The 17,097-nt window shown below is 41.3% G+C and overlaps 1 protein-coding gene across 2 annotated transcripts in view; it reads right to left on the reverse strand.

The window, feature by feature from the left end:
• CRHR1 (corticotropin releasing hormone receptor 1) overlaps positions 1-17,097 on the reverse strand; it is a 429,919-nt gene that overhangs the window by 24,178 nt on the left and 388,644 nt on the right. For both annotated transcript variants that reach the window (XM_069751316.1, XM_069751318.1), the window contains exons 7-9: positions 16,664-16,784; positions 13,217-13,370; positions 3,356-3,416 (exon numbers count right to left, since the gene is read on the reverse strand). In XM_069751316.1, the coding sequence (XP_069607417.1) occupies positions 3,356-3,416; positions 13,217-13,370; positions 16,664-16,784 (336 nt within the window). The remainder of the gene's footprint in view (positions 1-3,355; positions 3,417-13,216; positions 13,371-16,663; positions 16,785-17,097) is intronic.

A 17,097-nucleotide genomic window follows, 5' to 3' on the forward strand; every position in this document is an offset into this window, starting at 1 on the left:
AGATTTACAGCTGAAATATTTCATTCAGTGATATCTAGGATGTGGGATTTTAGTGTTCCCTTTATTTTTTTGAGTAGTGTGTATATATATATATATATATAATATATAGAGAGATAGAGAGATAGATAGATAGATAGATAGATAGATAGATAGATAGATAGATAGATAGATAGATAGATAGATAGATAGATAGAAAAGCCAGCAATTCCTATGAGCATACAGTAAAATCATACTGACAGGTTAGAATACAGGGTGGGCCATTTATATGGATACACCTAAATAAAATGGGAATGGTTGGTGATATCAACTTCCTGTTTGTGGCACATTAGTATATGGGAGGGGGAAAACTTTTCAAGATGGGTGGGGACCATTGCGGACATTTTGAAGTCAGCCATTTTGAATTCAACTCTCTTGACACACTGATAGCAATGCCGCTGAAGAAATGCTAGCACAGGCTTCCAGTATCTGTTGTTTCAGATGCTCCACATCTCGTATCTTCACAGCATAGACTACCACATTATGGGTGTCAGGTCCGAGCATTCCTACATGAACAGTTTCCTGGAAACTGGATTGATCATCGGTTGAATGGTCACCAAGGCCTCCCAATTTGACCCACTTAGACTTTTATATTTGGGGTCATGAAGGCAATTGTCTATGTTGTGAAGATACAAAATGTGTAACATCTGAAACAATGGATAATGAAAGTCTGTGCTAGTATTTCTTCTGCGGTGTTGCTATCAGTCTGTCATGAGTGGGAGAAGACAATCCAGCACAATGGGCAGCACTTTAAACACATTTTATAAGTGGTCATAAACTTGTAAATAACTAATGAAAAAATAAAGTTACATTAAAACCAAGCACACCATTGTTTTTCTTGTGAAATTCTCAATAAGTTTGATGTGTCACATGACCCTCTTCCCATTGGAAAAAATAAAGTTGTATCCAAAATGACCGACTTCAAAATGGCCGCCATGGTCACCACCCATCTTGAAAAGTTTTTCCCCTCCCATATACTAATCTGCCACAAACAGGAAGTTGATATCACCAACCTTTCCCATTTTATTTAGGTGTATCCATATAAATGGCCCACCCTGTAGAATAGATGGAATAGATATATGCACATATAATGCATATGTATATATAGATGTCAGTGACAAACATATATATATATATATATATATATATATGTATTTATATTGCATAGATAGATAGATAGATAGATAGAAGAAAAGCCGGTAATACATCTGCATAGAAGAGATGGATAACATACAGTAAATACATATAGAATGGAATTCTATGTCACAAAGGTGACATCAACCCCCACAACTATTACAGGGCAAGTGGGAAGAGCGAGGTTGGAGTTGGCGCCGGGGGGGGGGGGGAGGGCAAATATCCATGGCCCCTTCCTGGGCTATTAATATCAGCCTGCAGTTGTCTGCATCGCCTTTACTGGTTCTTAATTCTAGTGGGACCCCACATCATTTTGGGGGGGCTCCCCTATTTTAATAGCCAGTAAAGGGTACTGTAAGTATACAGCTGTGAGCTGATATTAATAGCCTGGGAAGCTCCATGGGTATTACCCCCTTCTCAGGCTATAAGCATCTGCCCCCAGTCGTTTGTTTTCCCTCTGCTGGTTGCAAAAATTGCATGGGAGCCCAGGCCCTTTTTTTTAGTAAAATAATATTTTATTAACTAAATACATGTCCAGTAATTTGCACACACACACTGTACTAATCGTATTTGTCACTGACATCTATATATCTACCTATTCTATTTGTATCCATCTCTTCTATCTTGTCGGCTCCTGCAGTGATTTTACAGAAGCCGGCAGATGAATTACCAGCTTTTCTTCAATCTTTCTGTGCAATATAAATACATATATATATATAACACATATATATATATATATATATATATACACACAGTAACATATATATATATATATATATATATATATATGTGTTACTGACATGTATATATATTCTATGTATACAGTGCCTTGCAAAAGTATTCAGCTCCCTGGAACTTTTTAACATTTTCCCACATATCATGCTTCAAACATACAGATACCAAATGTAAATTTTTGGTGAAGAATCAACAACAAGTGGAACACAATTGTGAAGTTGAACGAAATTTATTGGTTATTTTACATTTTTGTGGAAATTCAAAAACTGAAAAGTGGGGCGTGCAATATTATTCAGCCCATTTAACTTAATACTTTGTTGCGCAACCTTTTGCTGTGATTCCAGCTGCAAGTCTCCTGGGGTATGTCTCTATCAGTTTTGTACATCGAGAGACTGAAATTCTTGCCCATCCTTCCTTGGCAAACAGCTCGAGCTCAATGAGGTTTGATGGAGATCATTTGTGAACAGCCGTTTTCAGCTCTTTCCACAGATTCTCGATTGGATTGAGGTCTGGACTTTGACTTGGCCATTCTAACACCTGGATACATTTATTTGTGAACCATTCCTTTGTAGATTTTGCTTTATGTTTGGGATCATTGTCTTGTTGGAAGACAAATCTCCGTCCCAGTCTCAGGACTTTTGCAAACTTTTCAGTTTTTGAATTTCCACAAAAATATAAAATAACCAATAAATTTTGCTCAACTTCAAGATTATGTTCCACTTGTTGTTGATTCTTCACCAAAAATTTACATTTGGTATCTTTATGTTTGAAGCATGATATGTGGGAAAAGGTTGAAAAGTTCCAGGGAGCTGAATACTTTCGCAAGGCAGTGTATATTTCTATTCTACCTATTCTATTCTAACCTGTCAGTGTGATTTTACTGTACTGCACACATGAATTACCGGCTTTTCAAAGGACACGATATGTAAAAAACAGACCGCACTCGCATGGTGCGAGTGCTGTGCATTTTTTCTTGCATCCATTGACTTCCATTGGTGAGTCTTGTCCAAGATACGCTGCAAATCGCAGCATGTTGCAATTTTTTTCTCAGTCCGATTTGAGCTGAGAAAAAAAATCGCAAATGAGCTGTAACTCATTGAATAACATTGATCAGAGTGCAATCTGATTTTTTTCTCGCATATGAGTACGTACCCTTAGAGCAAAAAAGTTGCATAGTCTTTTAAAATGTAACAAGGTAGTCTTCAACTGCACAACAATATTAGGCAGATTTCATATTGCAGTATGGAGTACAATTTTGCAAAAACTTTGTGGCATTTCAAAAAAGTCACAAATAATAAATTGGCTAAAACATCTGGATAAGGAAAACTGAACCCACATTGTCTAAAAAGGAAAGACAAAACCAATTAAACTTTAAAAAGGTGCAAAGACAATGATCATTCAGAGCCAGTATGTTGTTTTTTTTTTACTTCTCCAAATCAAAATTTCTTACTTCTCATTGTCATAGTAAAGCTTGCCAATGGCCCATGCCACAATGATGGGGAATGGTATACCTGCAATGACAAAAAGAATTAAACATCTACCAATAATATTTGACACTATTTTCAATCTGTAAGACTACATTTCAATCCCCCAGCTTTCTTTCCTTTTCATATATATGCTGTATATAGTCAAAGTCTTAGATCGTTGAGTTCAGCAAATGAAAAATGGAGGCAAAAACAAGTGTTGCGTTTATATTTTTGTTCAGTATGTACAGTATGTATATACACAGTATATACATTGGGGAAAATAAGTATTTGATACACTGGCGATTTTGAAAGTTTATCCACCTTCAAAGAATGGAGTGGTCTGTAATTTGTATAATAGGTACAATTGAACTGTGAGAGACAGAATCTTAAAAAAAAATCTAGAAAATCACATTGTATGATTTTTACATAATTAATTTGCATTTAATTGCATGAAATAAGTATTTGATACAATAGAAAACCATAGCTTAATATTTGGCACAATAACCTTTGTTTTCAATTATAGAGGTCATACATTTCCTGTACTTCTTGACCAAGTTTGCCCTGCCTGTGTGCTTTGGGTCATTGTCATGCTGGAAGACCCTGCCATGACCCATTTTCAATGCTCTTACTGAGAGAAGCAAGCTGTTGGCCAAAATCTTGCAATACATGACTCCATCCATTTTCCCTTCAATACGGTGCAGTCATCCTGTCCCCTTTGCAGAAAAGCACTCCCAAAGTATGATATTTCCCCCACTATGCTTCATGGTCGGGATGGTATTCTTGGGGATGTACTTATTCTTCTTCCTCCAAGCACGGCAAGTGGAGTTGATAGCAAAAATTTCTATTTCGGTCTCAACTGACCACATGACCTTTTCCCATGCCTCCTCTGGATCATCCACATGGTCATTGGTGAACTTCAAATGGGCCTGGACATTTGCTGGACTGTGGAGGGGGAGCTTGCCTGCCCTGAAGAATTTTAACCCATGACAGCGTAGTCTGCTACTAACTGTAATGTTTGAGGCTGTGGTCCCAACTCTCTTCAGGTCATTCACCAGGCGATCCCGTGCAGTTCTGGGTTGATTCCTAACCTTTCTCAGAATCATTCTTACCCACGAGGCGAGACATTGCATGGAACCCCAGACCGGGGATTGACAGTCATCTTGTGTTTCTTCCATTTTCTTATGATTGTGTCAACAGCTGTTGTCCAATTGTCCTGTAGCACATCCCAGCCTTGTGAAGGTCTACAATTTTGTCCCTGGTGTCCTTAAACAACTCTTTGGTATTGGCCATAGTGGAAAGGTTTCAGTGTTATTGATTGAATGTGTGGACAGGTATCTTTTATACAGGTAACACGTTAAAACAGGCGCAATTAAGGCTGGAGTCACACTCAGCGTAAGACAATACGGTCCGTATATTACGGCCGTAATACGCTGAAAAGTCCCCCAAAAAGTGGTCTGTAGCTCCTCCGTAGGCACGGTGTGTCAGCGTATTTTGCGCCTGGCATCCTCCGTATGTAATCCGTATGGCATCCGTACTGCGTGTTTTTCTCGCAGGCTTGCAAAACCAACATACGGCTATACAAGGGATCCATATGTAAAAAAAACAAATAAAAAACATATATACTGTCTATATATATATATACATATATGTCAGTAGACACATATATGTATATATATTATTACTTCATACAGCGCTAGATAGCTTTAAAGCCGGTACTTCAATTACCGGCTTTGCTATCTCCTTCCTAAACCCGACATGATATGAGACATGGTTTACATACAGTAAAGCATGTCATATCCCCATTTTTTTTTGCATAATCCACACTACTAATGTTAGTAGCGTGTATATGCAAAATTTGGCCGTTCTAGCTATTAAATTAAAGGGTTAAATGGCGGAAAAAATTGGCGTGGGCTCCCGCGCAATTTTCTCCACCAGAGTAGTAATGCCAGTGACTGAGGGCAGATATTAATAGCCTAGAGAGGGTCCACGGTTATTGGCCCCCCCTGGCTAAAAACATCGGCCCCCAGCCACCCCAGAAAAGGCACATCTGGAAGATGCGCCTATTCTGGCACTTGGCCACTCTCTTCCCATTCCCGTGTAGCGGTGGGATATGGGGTAATGAAGGGTTAATGCCACCTTGCTATTGTAAGGTGACATTAAGCCAAATTAATAATGGAGAGGCATCAATTATGACACCTATCCATTATTAATCCAATAGTAGTAAAGGGTTAAAAAATACACAAACACATTATTAAAAAGTATTTTAATGAAAAAATCACAAAGGTTGTTGTAATATTTTATTCTACGCTCAATCCACTCACTGAAGACCCTCGATCTGTAACAAAAAAAAACAAAAAAACAACAATATACATACCTTCCGAAGATCTGTAAAGTCCCACGATGTAAATCCATCTGAAGGGGTTAAAATATTTTGCAGCAAGGAGCTCTGCTAATGCAGCGCTGCTCCTTGCTACAAATCCCCGGGGAATGAAGGTAAAGTAGGTCAATGACCTATATTTACCTTCATTTGCGGTGAGGCGCCCTCTGCTGGTTGTTCCTAGATCGTGGGAACTTTCCTAGAAAGCTCCCTGGCTCGAGATCATAAGAGGCGCCCTCTGCTGGTTGTCCTCATATGAACTCGAGCCTGGGAGCTTTCTAGGAAAGCTTTCCTGACGAAGGCAGACGCCGAAACGCGTGTCAGGGTTTGGCACATCCCAGGGATGTTCATCCCATTCAGCAGGTAATACCAGGTGGCTTCTTTTTGACCTCTACTCTGATTTTTATTTTGTTTTTTGGGGCAATTTTTTTTTTTTTTTTGTTTGCTTGCCCGCTGGGTGCTTTATAGCTCACTGGTCACTATGACTATTATACTATATACCAGCCGGATTTAGCGCCAATAGATTGCACCAATATTTATTATCAGCATCTCTATTCGGTCTCCTTTTTGCCACCAATTAATTAAATTTGCACATGCACTTTATAATATTCATTTGGTAAATCTGCTTGCTATATATTCTATGGCTTATTGACACAGGTATGCACATATATGTTGTTCTTACACTGGTTATATATTTAACTTATTTTTAGTGCTGCCATTTACATGTCCCTGGTGTTGTGCTTTTTATGGTATTTTTTCCCACTGTTACACTATATTATATATATTTTAATAAATATTATAATTTATACTGCATTTTTGAACTTTGTTTCGTTTTTTTCTTCGTTTTTTCTACACTACTAACATTAGTAGTGTGGATTGTGGAATATGCAAAAAAAATGGTGATATGAGATGGGTTACTGTATGTAAACCATGTCTCATATCATGTCGGGTTTAGGAAGGAGATAGCAAAAGCCGGCAATTGAATTACCGGCTTTCTGCTATATCTCGCTGGATGAAATATTAATATATATACATATATGTGTCTCACTGACATATATATATATATATATACCTATTCTATGTGTACACATTTATTCTACCTATTCTACTGTAAGCTGTCAGTGTGATTTTACTGTACACCGCACTGAATTGCCGGCTTTTCTCTCTAACACCGCTGCGTATTTCTCGCAAGTCACACTGCTGGTCCGTGTGTAATCCGTATGTTTCTGGCTTCCATAGACTTTCATTGGCTTTCTTTTGCGCAATACAGTGACAAACGCAGCATGTTGCGATTTTCTACGGCCGTAGAAAGCCATATAATACTGATCAGTAAAATACGGCAGATAGGAGCAGGGGCATAGAGAATAATTGTGCCGTTTGTTAGGCGTGTTTTACGGACGTATTTTCTGCACTCATACGTCCGTAAAACTCGCTAGTGTGACTCCAGCCTAATACAAGTAATGAGTGCAGAGTATGGGGACTTCTTAAAGAAAAATTAATAGGTCTGGGAGAGCCATAATTCTTGCTGGTTGGTAGGTGATCAAATACTTACTTAATGCAATAAAATGCAATTTAATTATTTAAAATTCATGCAATGTGATTTTCTGGTTTTTATTTTTAGATTCTGCATCTCACAGTTGAAGTGTACGTACGATAGAAATTACAGACCTCTCCATTCACAAAATCGGCAGTGTATAAAATACTTATTTTCCCCACTGTGTGTGTATATATACAGTGGATACGGAAAGTATTTAGACCCCTTAACATTTTTCATTTTTTGTGTCATTGCAGCCATTTGGTAAATTCAAAAAAGTTCATTTTTTTCTCATTAATGTACACTCTGCACACCATCTTGACAGAAAAAAAACAGAAATGTAGTAATTTTTGCACATTTATTAAAAAAGAAAAACTGAACTATCACATGGTCATAAGTATTCAGACCCTTTGCTCAGTATTGAGTAGAAGCAGCCTTTTGAGCTAGTACAGCCATGAGTCTTCTTGGGAACGATGCAACAAGTTTTTCACACCCGGATTTGGGAATGCTCTGCCATTCTTCCTTGCAGATCCTCTCCAGATCCGTCAGGTTGGATGGTGAACGTTGATGGACAGCTATTTTCAGGTCTCTCCAGAGATTTTCAATTGGGTTTAGGTCAGGGCTCTGGCTGGGCCAGTCAAGAATGGTCAAAGGGTTGTTCTGAAGCCACTCCATTGTTATTTTAGCTGTGTGCTTAGGGTCATTGTCTTGCTGGAAGGTGAATCTTTGGGCAAGTCTGAGGTCCAGAGCACTCTGGAAGATGTTTTCATCCAGGATATCTCTGTACTTGGCTGCATTCATGTTTCCTTCAATGACAATCAGTGGTCCTGTCCCTGCAGCTGAAAAACACCCCCATAGCATGATGATGCCACCACCCTGTTTCACTGTTGGGATTGTATTGGGCAGGTGATGAGCAGTGTCTGGTTTTCTCCACACATTAGAATTATCATCAAAAAGGTCTATATTTGTCTCATCAGACCAGAGCAAAGGGTCTGAATACTTATGACCATGTGATATTTCAGTTTTTCTTTTTTATTAAATTTGCAAAAATTTCTACATTTGTTTTTTTTTCAGTCAAGATGGGGTGCATAGTGTACATTAATGAGAAAAAATGAACTTTTTTGAATTTACCAAACTGCTGCAATGAAGCAAAGAGTGAAAATTTTAAAAGGGTCTGAATACTATCCGTACAATGTTGAACAGACATCTCCATGCAGGTGGAGTTGCCTTAAATGGTACTTGTCTCCCAGGCAAACCTCTTCTTAAAATGATCTGCAAGAAATCCCGCAAATAGTTTGCTGAAGACAAGCTTACTAAACACATAGAATTCATGAACCATGTCCTGTGGTCTGATGTGACCAAAATAAACTAATTTGATTCAGATGGTGTCAAGTATGTGTGGTCACTGAAAGCAGGTAATCCGGACTGGCGGACTATACAGACAACTTGAATTTTGAAGATGGGTTCTTTTTCGCACTCGTAGTTATCAGTTCTGGACCTAGCCGCACTAGGACCAGGGACAATAGACACAGGACTAGCTCCACTGGGACCAGGAGACTGGGTAAAGGTACCGCAGATGCAGTTTCAGGATTGGGATACCGCCAAAGCGGTCACAGGAATATGGACAAACTATACTAGGCTAATGGGAGCACAGGATGTGGGAATAACTTTAACACACTAAGGACAGGTGACCTGGCAGTATACAGTTGCACACACCACCACCACCATCACTTAAACAAAACTATAGGGGTTGCTCACGTACCTCCCTATTAACTAAATGCTTCCCAGCTGTTAGCTGAGGACATTTTACCATTTGCATGTGCTGCACCTTTAAGAGCAGGGGAGGGCACACCGCTAGTACACTGTGCGGCGTGCACAGGGGAGGACGAAGAAGCTCACGAGGAAGCTGCTGCCGGCAGGGCGGTGAGGAAGTCTGCGTCCCGCATCGTGGGAGGAGGGGAACCATGCAGAGGTGCTGGCAAACATTACAGTATCCCTCCCTTTACACCCCCTTCATCAAGCCCCTGAGCACTTCTTGCAGAGAAGATGGAGCCAGATTCTTCTTTCTGAATTCCCAAAACCTCTCATCAGGACCACATTCTCTCCAAGCCACTGGAAGAAAGGTTTACATCTCCCACCTTCTTCTTGGCCAGGATGCCTCTCACCGGCTAGACATTCTTGGAGCAGAATGGGGCAGATTTAAAAACAGGGACCTTAACTTGCTGAGTCACTTTTGGTCCGGTAGAAATAGCTGTCTCCTTTGAAGAAACAAATATGGATTGGGACTCCTTATCCAGGTCGGTTGACAGTAGAGAATCAGAAGATACCTCCACCTTGACGTTGTCATCCCACGACCACTTGGAATTAGAAGATACCTTCTCAGGGTCAATATTAACATTGATCTCACCCAGGATGCATCCCTCAGGCGGAATATTTTCAGAAAACAGGCCATTGGAACCATTGCCTGTCAGAGATGATGGCAACACTGACGACTCATCAAAGCTTCCAATCTAACACTGGCTGATGAGTTCTCAGCCATGGAAGAGCTAAGAGAAGGAACTGAAAAATGTCAGCCTGCACATAGAAAGCAATTTTCTCCCAATGGAGTGCTCCTATCTGAAGCTCAACAGGTTCAATGATAATTTGAATGACTTCAGGTATGTCTTTCCCTTCAACGGATGACACTCTCTCATTGGATTCCTCAGCTGTTGAACTGGAATTTGATACCATTCCACAACTGCCTGTTGGGTGAAATTTCCTGCCCAACTAGAGTCAAGAAAAGCTATTTTGTTGAATTGGCTCCTCCACAGGACACAGAAAAGTTTAGAGTCAGTGATAAAGAGTCTCCTCTACTACCAAGGGATGCTTCACCCATGGGCCCTAGTTTTAGCAGTTTGGACTGGTTATGACAGTCACTAATAAGGTGCTTTGTGCTATCACAGCTGAAGCACATGCCCTTTGGCACAACCACTTTCCTGTTGCTGATCTGCAACATGATAGATCTGCGTGGGTTTCTCAAAGAAGGCTGTTTCTTAAGGCTGAGGAAATAGAGGTCCTTGGAAAGATGGAGCCAGACACAATAGTTTCCTTTCACGTGTCACCTCTTTGGTCCGTTCTTGAAAGTGGAGGTCGATCCTGATTTCCAGAGAGATTAGTACATCTAGAGAGACAGGGATATTCCGTCGAGCCAACTCATGCTTGATCTTTCCAGATACTCCTTCCCAGAAGGTGGCTACCAAAGCTTTGTTGTTCCATCCAAATTCGGAAGACAAGGTGCGGTACTGGATGACATACTGGCTGACTGACAATTCTCCCTGACGCAGTCTGAACAAGGAAAATGCAGTGGAGGAAGCACAAAGTTCATCAAAAACCTTTTGTAAGGCCACCAAAAGCTGGTCTGTAGGTCTATGATCACAGGAACCCCTCTCTCCCACAAGGGATTAATCCATGCTAGGGGTTCTCCTGCATGATGAGACATCAGGAATCCCACTTTAACCTGATCAGTCGGGAACTGATGGGACAAAAATTCATAGTGCAGGGTGCACTTGTTCAAGATTCCACGGCACTGCTCGCTGAATCCTGGAGGAGCAGATGAGTGGAGATTAGCTCCTGGGGTATAGGTCACAGGCAGGGTAGACTCGCCCGTAGCTGCGGCAACTTGCAGCCATGGTCAGTGCATCCAGACGGGTATTTATCATCCTTAAATACTACAATATTTTTTCTTTCTGATCATGCTGATAGGAAAGTTCTTCGTACAGACTCGAAACCCTGGGGGAATCTTGGGATCAATGGAATCCATGGCCTCAACAAACTGTCATGACCACAGATGATGCACATGGTTCGTAGACACACATCGTGCCACGGGGCTGGTCCTGCCTAAGAAAGGGTGTAGCTAAGGCAGGCACAGGTACTGTAGGTGCAGATCCAAGGGTTCAGGTATGCTGACATGAGGAGACGGTATCTATGTCAATTACAATCTGGTAACGGGCACTGATGGATTGTATGGAAAACTTGATTATTGAAGATAATGTATGGAGGACCTAGCAACATACAGTTGCACACATCACCACCACAAAGATTTAACCATAGGAATTGCTCAGGCACCTCCCTATTGGCTAAGATATATCTTGCATGTGATTACTTTAACTAAATGCATTTACTTTAACTAATGCTGTTAGCTAGAACATTTTACCACAGGTGTGCACTGCCCCATGAAAAGCAGGTGCACCGCCGAAAAACAGTGGGAGGGAGGAGGAGGCAACTCATGAAGAAGCTGCTGTGACCCAGGGCAGTGAGTAAGCCTGCATCCCCGCATGGATGGCACTGGAGAGTTGTAATTTGTTTTGTCCCAAAGTCAAAAAAATAAAATGTTTTTGACAACTCCCTTAAAGGGAACCTGTCACCCCCAAAATCGATGGTGAGGTAAGCTCACCGTCATCAGGGCTATATCTACAGCATTCTGTAATGCTGTAGATAAGCCGCCAATGTTACCTGAAAAAGGAGAAAAAGACGTTAGATTATACTCACCCAGGGGCGGTCCTGCTCCGATGGGTGTCTCAGGTCTGCTCCGGCGCCTCCCAATGTCATTCCATGATGTCCTCTTCTGGTCTTCATGCCGCGGCTCCGGCGCAGGCGTACTTTGTCTGCCCTGTTGAGGGCAGAGGAAAGTACTGCAGTGCGCAGGCGCCGGAAAAGTCAGAGAGGCCGGGCGCCTGCGCACTGCAGTACTTTGCTCGGCCCTCAACAGGGCAGACAAAGTACGCCTGCGCCAAAGCCGTGGCATGAAGACCAGAAGAGGACATCATGGAATGAAGTTAGGAGGCGCCGGAGTGGACCTGAGACACCCATTTGACCAGACCGCAGCGGGACCGCCCCTGGGTGAGTATAATCTAACGTCTTTTTCTCCTCTTTCAGGTTACATCGGGGGCTTATCTACAGCATTACAGAATGCTGTAGATAAGCCCCTGATGATGGTGAGATTACTTCACCATCGATTTTGGGGGTGACAGGTTCCCTTTAAGGATTAATCCCCTTTGGACAATCTTAATATTAGGTGGGTATACTAACATTAAGATGATCTTTAGGTATTACTCTGCAAATCTCTGGGAATCTTAATACGTCTCTAGTCTGTTTTGGAATCAGGCAGGAATTTTGCTGCAATCCCTTTCAAGATGCATTGCACAGGTCCAATTGAAATCAATAGGCTGTACTTATAACACACAAATCTGCAGAGTCCTTCAGAGACTTTATAGCCATTCTCCGCTTTGGCTAACTGACTTGTGTCCTAAACTGTGATATTTAGGTATTTGATGATGGGTTTTCTAATCCAGATGATTTACTAATTTGTAATGTCACATTAGAAGATCTTTACTTTATGGTTCTTAACAAGCTTTATCTATCCATAGATGATTAGTATAAGGAACATCTTCATAAATGACACACGATGCATAGGACATCTTCCTTATTCTCGATTCTTAAGAATATTTGGTTAACTTAAAGGGATTGTTCAATACTTGACAACCCTGGTTTAATTATTTAAGGCACACAATTAATATAAAAACAGTGTATACTCACTTCCTACAGTGATGCCGTTCCAGTGATATTGGCACCACTATTCCCAAGGAGAAAGAGCAGCCAATGAGCAACCACTTATCAGCTGGAGCTTTTACTATTTTGTCAAATCTAACGTCCGTTCTGACAGAATGTTGAGGAACTACAGCCAATCAGAGGCTACTCATTGGATGCCTCTGGTAGGTAACACAAGTCAAGTCGCTTCCTGGGAAAATTGGCGCCGGCGTCACTGGAACAGTCCTGCTGCAGGAAGTGAATGTAAACTTTTTTTTTATTTGCATCCTGAATCGAATAAGCTGGGGTCACCCATTAGTGAGCAATCACTATAACTCCCCCAATTATCCACATTTCACCATGACTCACACCAGCCAATGCAGATGAACATCCACTTTCGCAGTTTGTCGGTGGAGTAGGTCAGGACAATGGCCGTGTGCAGATAACAACCCTCTCCAAACATCCAGAAGAAATTAGTGACATAAAAATAATTGTGAGCGATAGTAACCAGACGACACCATACCTAAGTAAAAAGAATAGACAGTAGAGTCAGCATTAGTTATAAAGTTACATTCTACAAACTAACAGCTTTTATCATAGTATAATAAAAAATTCACATAACATCACACATGCCAGTCTTATGTCCTTCTCAATCTTCAGTCTAGAAATATTTAATAAATTTCAATAAGGATAAATTTATCACATTATAGGGTTTTCTGGTAATCAACTTTCAAGGTATATACACTGAAGAAACAAGAAAAATTTGATTGGTAGAAGTTGGGCCACTGGATGACCAAATCCTATTCCTAAGGCCTCTTTCACACTTCCATCTTTTGTCTCACGTCGAAATCCGTCGAGTTTTGAAAAAACAGGATCCTGCAGAAAGATTTGCTTTTTCTCATAGATTTGTATTAGCGACGGATTGTGACGGATAGCCATCCGTTTCATCCGTCGTGCACTGGATCCGTTGGAAAATAGCGATCCGTCGTGCAGAGAAAACGTTCAGAGGAACGTTTTTTGTGCACGTCGGAAAATCGCTCAGCGACGGGTCCTGCGCTGTCTGTCATCGGCTATAATGGAAGCCTATGGACACAGGATCCGTCGCTGACCATCACATACAGGAATCCAGCGACGTATCCTGTTTTTCCACTCTGAGCATGCCCGGAAGGATTTGAAGTCCGGGAAAAAAAAATCTATCTCTCTCTCTCTGTCGACGCATCCGTCATAATACTGGATGCGTCACACACGTTTTCCTCTGTTTTCACAACGTCCGTCGACGCGTCATTTCACTGTACTATGGCGCACAGCCAACGACGGAAGTGTGAAAGAGGCCTTACAGTGACAAGAAAGCCTGACTTACATTGCCAACGTAGAAATGTGTGACGCTGAGTCAACTGGAGCAGTTTGCTCTTGAGGAGTGGGCCAAAATACCTCTCGAGAGGTGCAGAAGTCTCATTGACAGTTACATGAATCGTTTGATTGCAGTGATTGCCTCAAAACGTTGTGCAACAAAATATTAAGTTAAAGGTACTGTACCATCATTTCTCTCCAGACCTATTTCATGAGTTTTATTTTTTTTTTATAAATTCTGTAGAAGCATGGTTGAAAAGAAATGTCTGACTTTCAATTTGTTCATTTTCATAGATCTTTTATTTATTATTACTTTTGTCAGATTCAAGTTATTTCTGTGACCATTGTGGGTTTTTCTGTCAATAAACGAGGGGTACCAACAATTTTGACCACGTGTGTACATATACAGTGGGGCAAAAAAGTATTTAGTCAGTCAACAATAGTGCAAGTTCCACCACTTAAAAAGATGAGAGGCGTCTGTAATTTACATCATAGGTAGACCTCAACTATGGGAGACAAACTGAGAAAAAAAAATCCAGAAAATCACATTGTCTGTTTTTTTAACATTTTATTTGCATATTATGGTGGAAAATAAGTATTTGGTCAGAAACAAAATTTCATCTCAATACTTTGTAATATATCCTTTGTTGGCAATGACAGAGGTCAAACGTTTTCTGTAAGTCTTCACAAGGTTGCCACACACTGTTGTTGGTATCTTGGCCCATTCCTCCATGCAGATCTCCTCTAGAGCAGTGATGTTTTTGGCTTTTCGCTTGGCAACACGGACTTTCAACTTCCTCCAAAGGTTTTCTATAGGGTTGAGATCTGGAGACTGGCTAGGCCACTCCAGGACCTTGAAATGCTTCTTACGAAGCCACTCCTTCGTTGCCCTGGTGGTGTGCTTTGGATCATTGTCATGTTGAAAGACCCAGCCACGTTTCATCTTCAATGCCCTTGCTGATGGAAGGAGGTTTGCACTCAAAATCTCACGATACATGGCCCCATTCATTCTTTCATGTACCCGGATCAGTCATCCTGGCCCCTTTGCAGAGAAACAGCCCCAAAGCATGATGTTTCCACCACCATGCTTTACAGTAGGTATGGTGTTTGATGGATGCAACTCAGTACTCTTTTTCCTCCAAACACGACAAGTTGTGTTTCTACCAAACAGTTCCAGTTTGGTTTCATCAGACCATAGGACATTCTCCCAAAACTCCTCTGGATCATCCAAATGCTCTCTAGCAAACTTCAGATGGGCCCGGACATGTACTGGCTTAAGCAGTGGGACACGTCTGGCACTGCAAGATCTGAGTCCATGGTGGCGTAGTATGTTACTTATGGTAGGCCTTGTTACATTGGTCCCAGCTCTCTGCAGTTCATTCACTAGGTCCCCCCGCGTGGTTCTGGGATTTTTGCTCACCGTTCTTGTGATCATTCTGACCCCACGGGGTTGGATTTTGCATGGAGCCCCAGATCGAGGGAGATTATCAGTGGTCTTGTATGTCTTCCATTTTCTAATTATTGCTCCCACTGTTGATTTCTTCACTCCAAGCTGGTTGGCTATTGCAGATTCAGTCTTCCCAGCCTGGTGCAGGGCTACAATTTTGTTTCTGGTGTCCTTTGACAGCTCTTTGGTCTTCACCATAGTGGAGTTTGGAGTCAGACTGTTTGAGGGTGTGCACAGGTGTCTTTTTATACTGATAACAAGTTTAAACAGGTGCCATTACTACAGGTAATGAGTGGAGGAAAGAGGAGACTCTTAAAGAAGAAGTTACAGGTCTGTGAGAGCCAGAAATCTTGATTGTTTGTTTCTGACCAAATACTTATTTTCCACCATAATATGCAAAAAAAATGATAAAAAAACAGACAATGTGATTTTCTGGATTTTTTTTTCTCAGTTTGTCTCCCATAGTTGAGGTCTACCTATGATGTAAATTACAGACGCCTCTCATCTTTTTAAGTGGTGGAACTTGCACTATTGCTGACTGACTAAATACTTTTTTGCCCCACTGTATACATAAATAAAACTCTACTTCTCTATGTTGCAGCCTCTATTGCCCAGCATGGTTTTCTTTCTGCCAACCTTAGCCTCTGCATTATGTGCTAATGCCTATCGCAGCAGCATGACAGGCAGTAACATTGCCTCTCTACAGCAGCTGGCACTCTGCGTCTCTGCGTCTCTGCGGGAGAGTTCCTGCTCCTGCCACCTTTACACAATATTGATATACAGGAAATTGCTGACTCTCGGCAATATTACAATGGCAGAATGCACTGGTCTGAATTAAAAAATAGCTGGACAGGCAATAGTTTGGCCATCAGCGGCCATTAAATTAAGAAGAAAATGCAGCCTGACAGTAACCGTAAAAGATGGGTGAGGCATAGACAACGGAGAGGCATCTCATTTACTGCACTGCAGCAAAACATTTAGAGGGCAGAGGAGCTTCCCTTGAGGTCAAGGTTACATACCACATTACTGTCATGAGCTTCATGGCTTAGTGTCAACTGCATCACAAACCAAGTGATATTGCGAAGAATAAATGCAGTTATAAGGTTCCAGTGTATGATGTTGCGCAGGCAACGAATACTCCTGAAATAAAAAGGAATAAAATGTTATTATGGTCTATGAAAAAGTCCACTGATCATATTTGATGGGGCAGGTCAGAAGATGTAGAAACTGCATTGTCAGAGTCCCTGGACGTCTTTCACAACTGCTGCAGAATCTTCTGCTCTTGATAAGTGATGAGCGAGATTACTCGTTGCTCGGGTGTCCTCCGAGTATTTGTTAGTGTTCGGAGATTAAGTTTTCATCGCCTCAGCTGAATGATTTACATCTATTAGCCAGGCTGAGTACATGTGGGGGTTGCCTGGTTGCTAGGGAATCCTCACATGCAATCAAGCTG

Source organism: Ranitomeya imitator, chromosome 2, assembly GCF_032444005.1.
Source record: "Ranitomeya imitator isolate aRanImi1 chromosome 2, aRanImi1.pri, whole genome shotgun sequence".
NCBI classification, from domain to species: domain Eukaryota; kingdom Metazoa; phylum Chordata; class Amphibia; order Anura; family Dendrobatidae; genus Ranitomeya; species Ranitomeya imitator.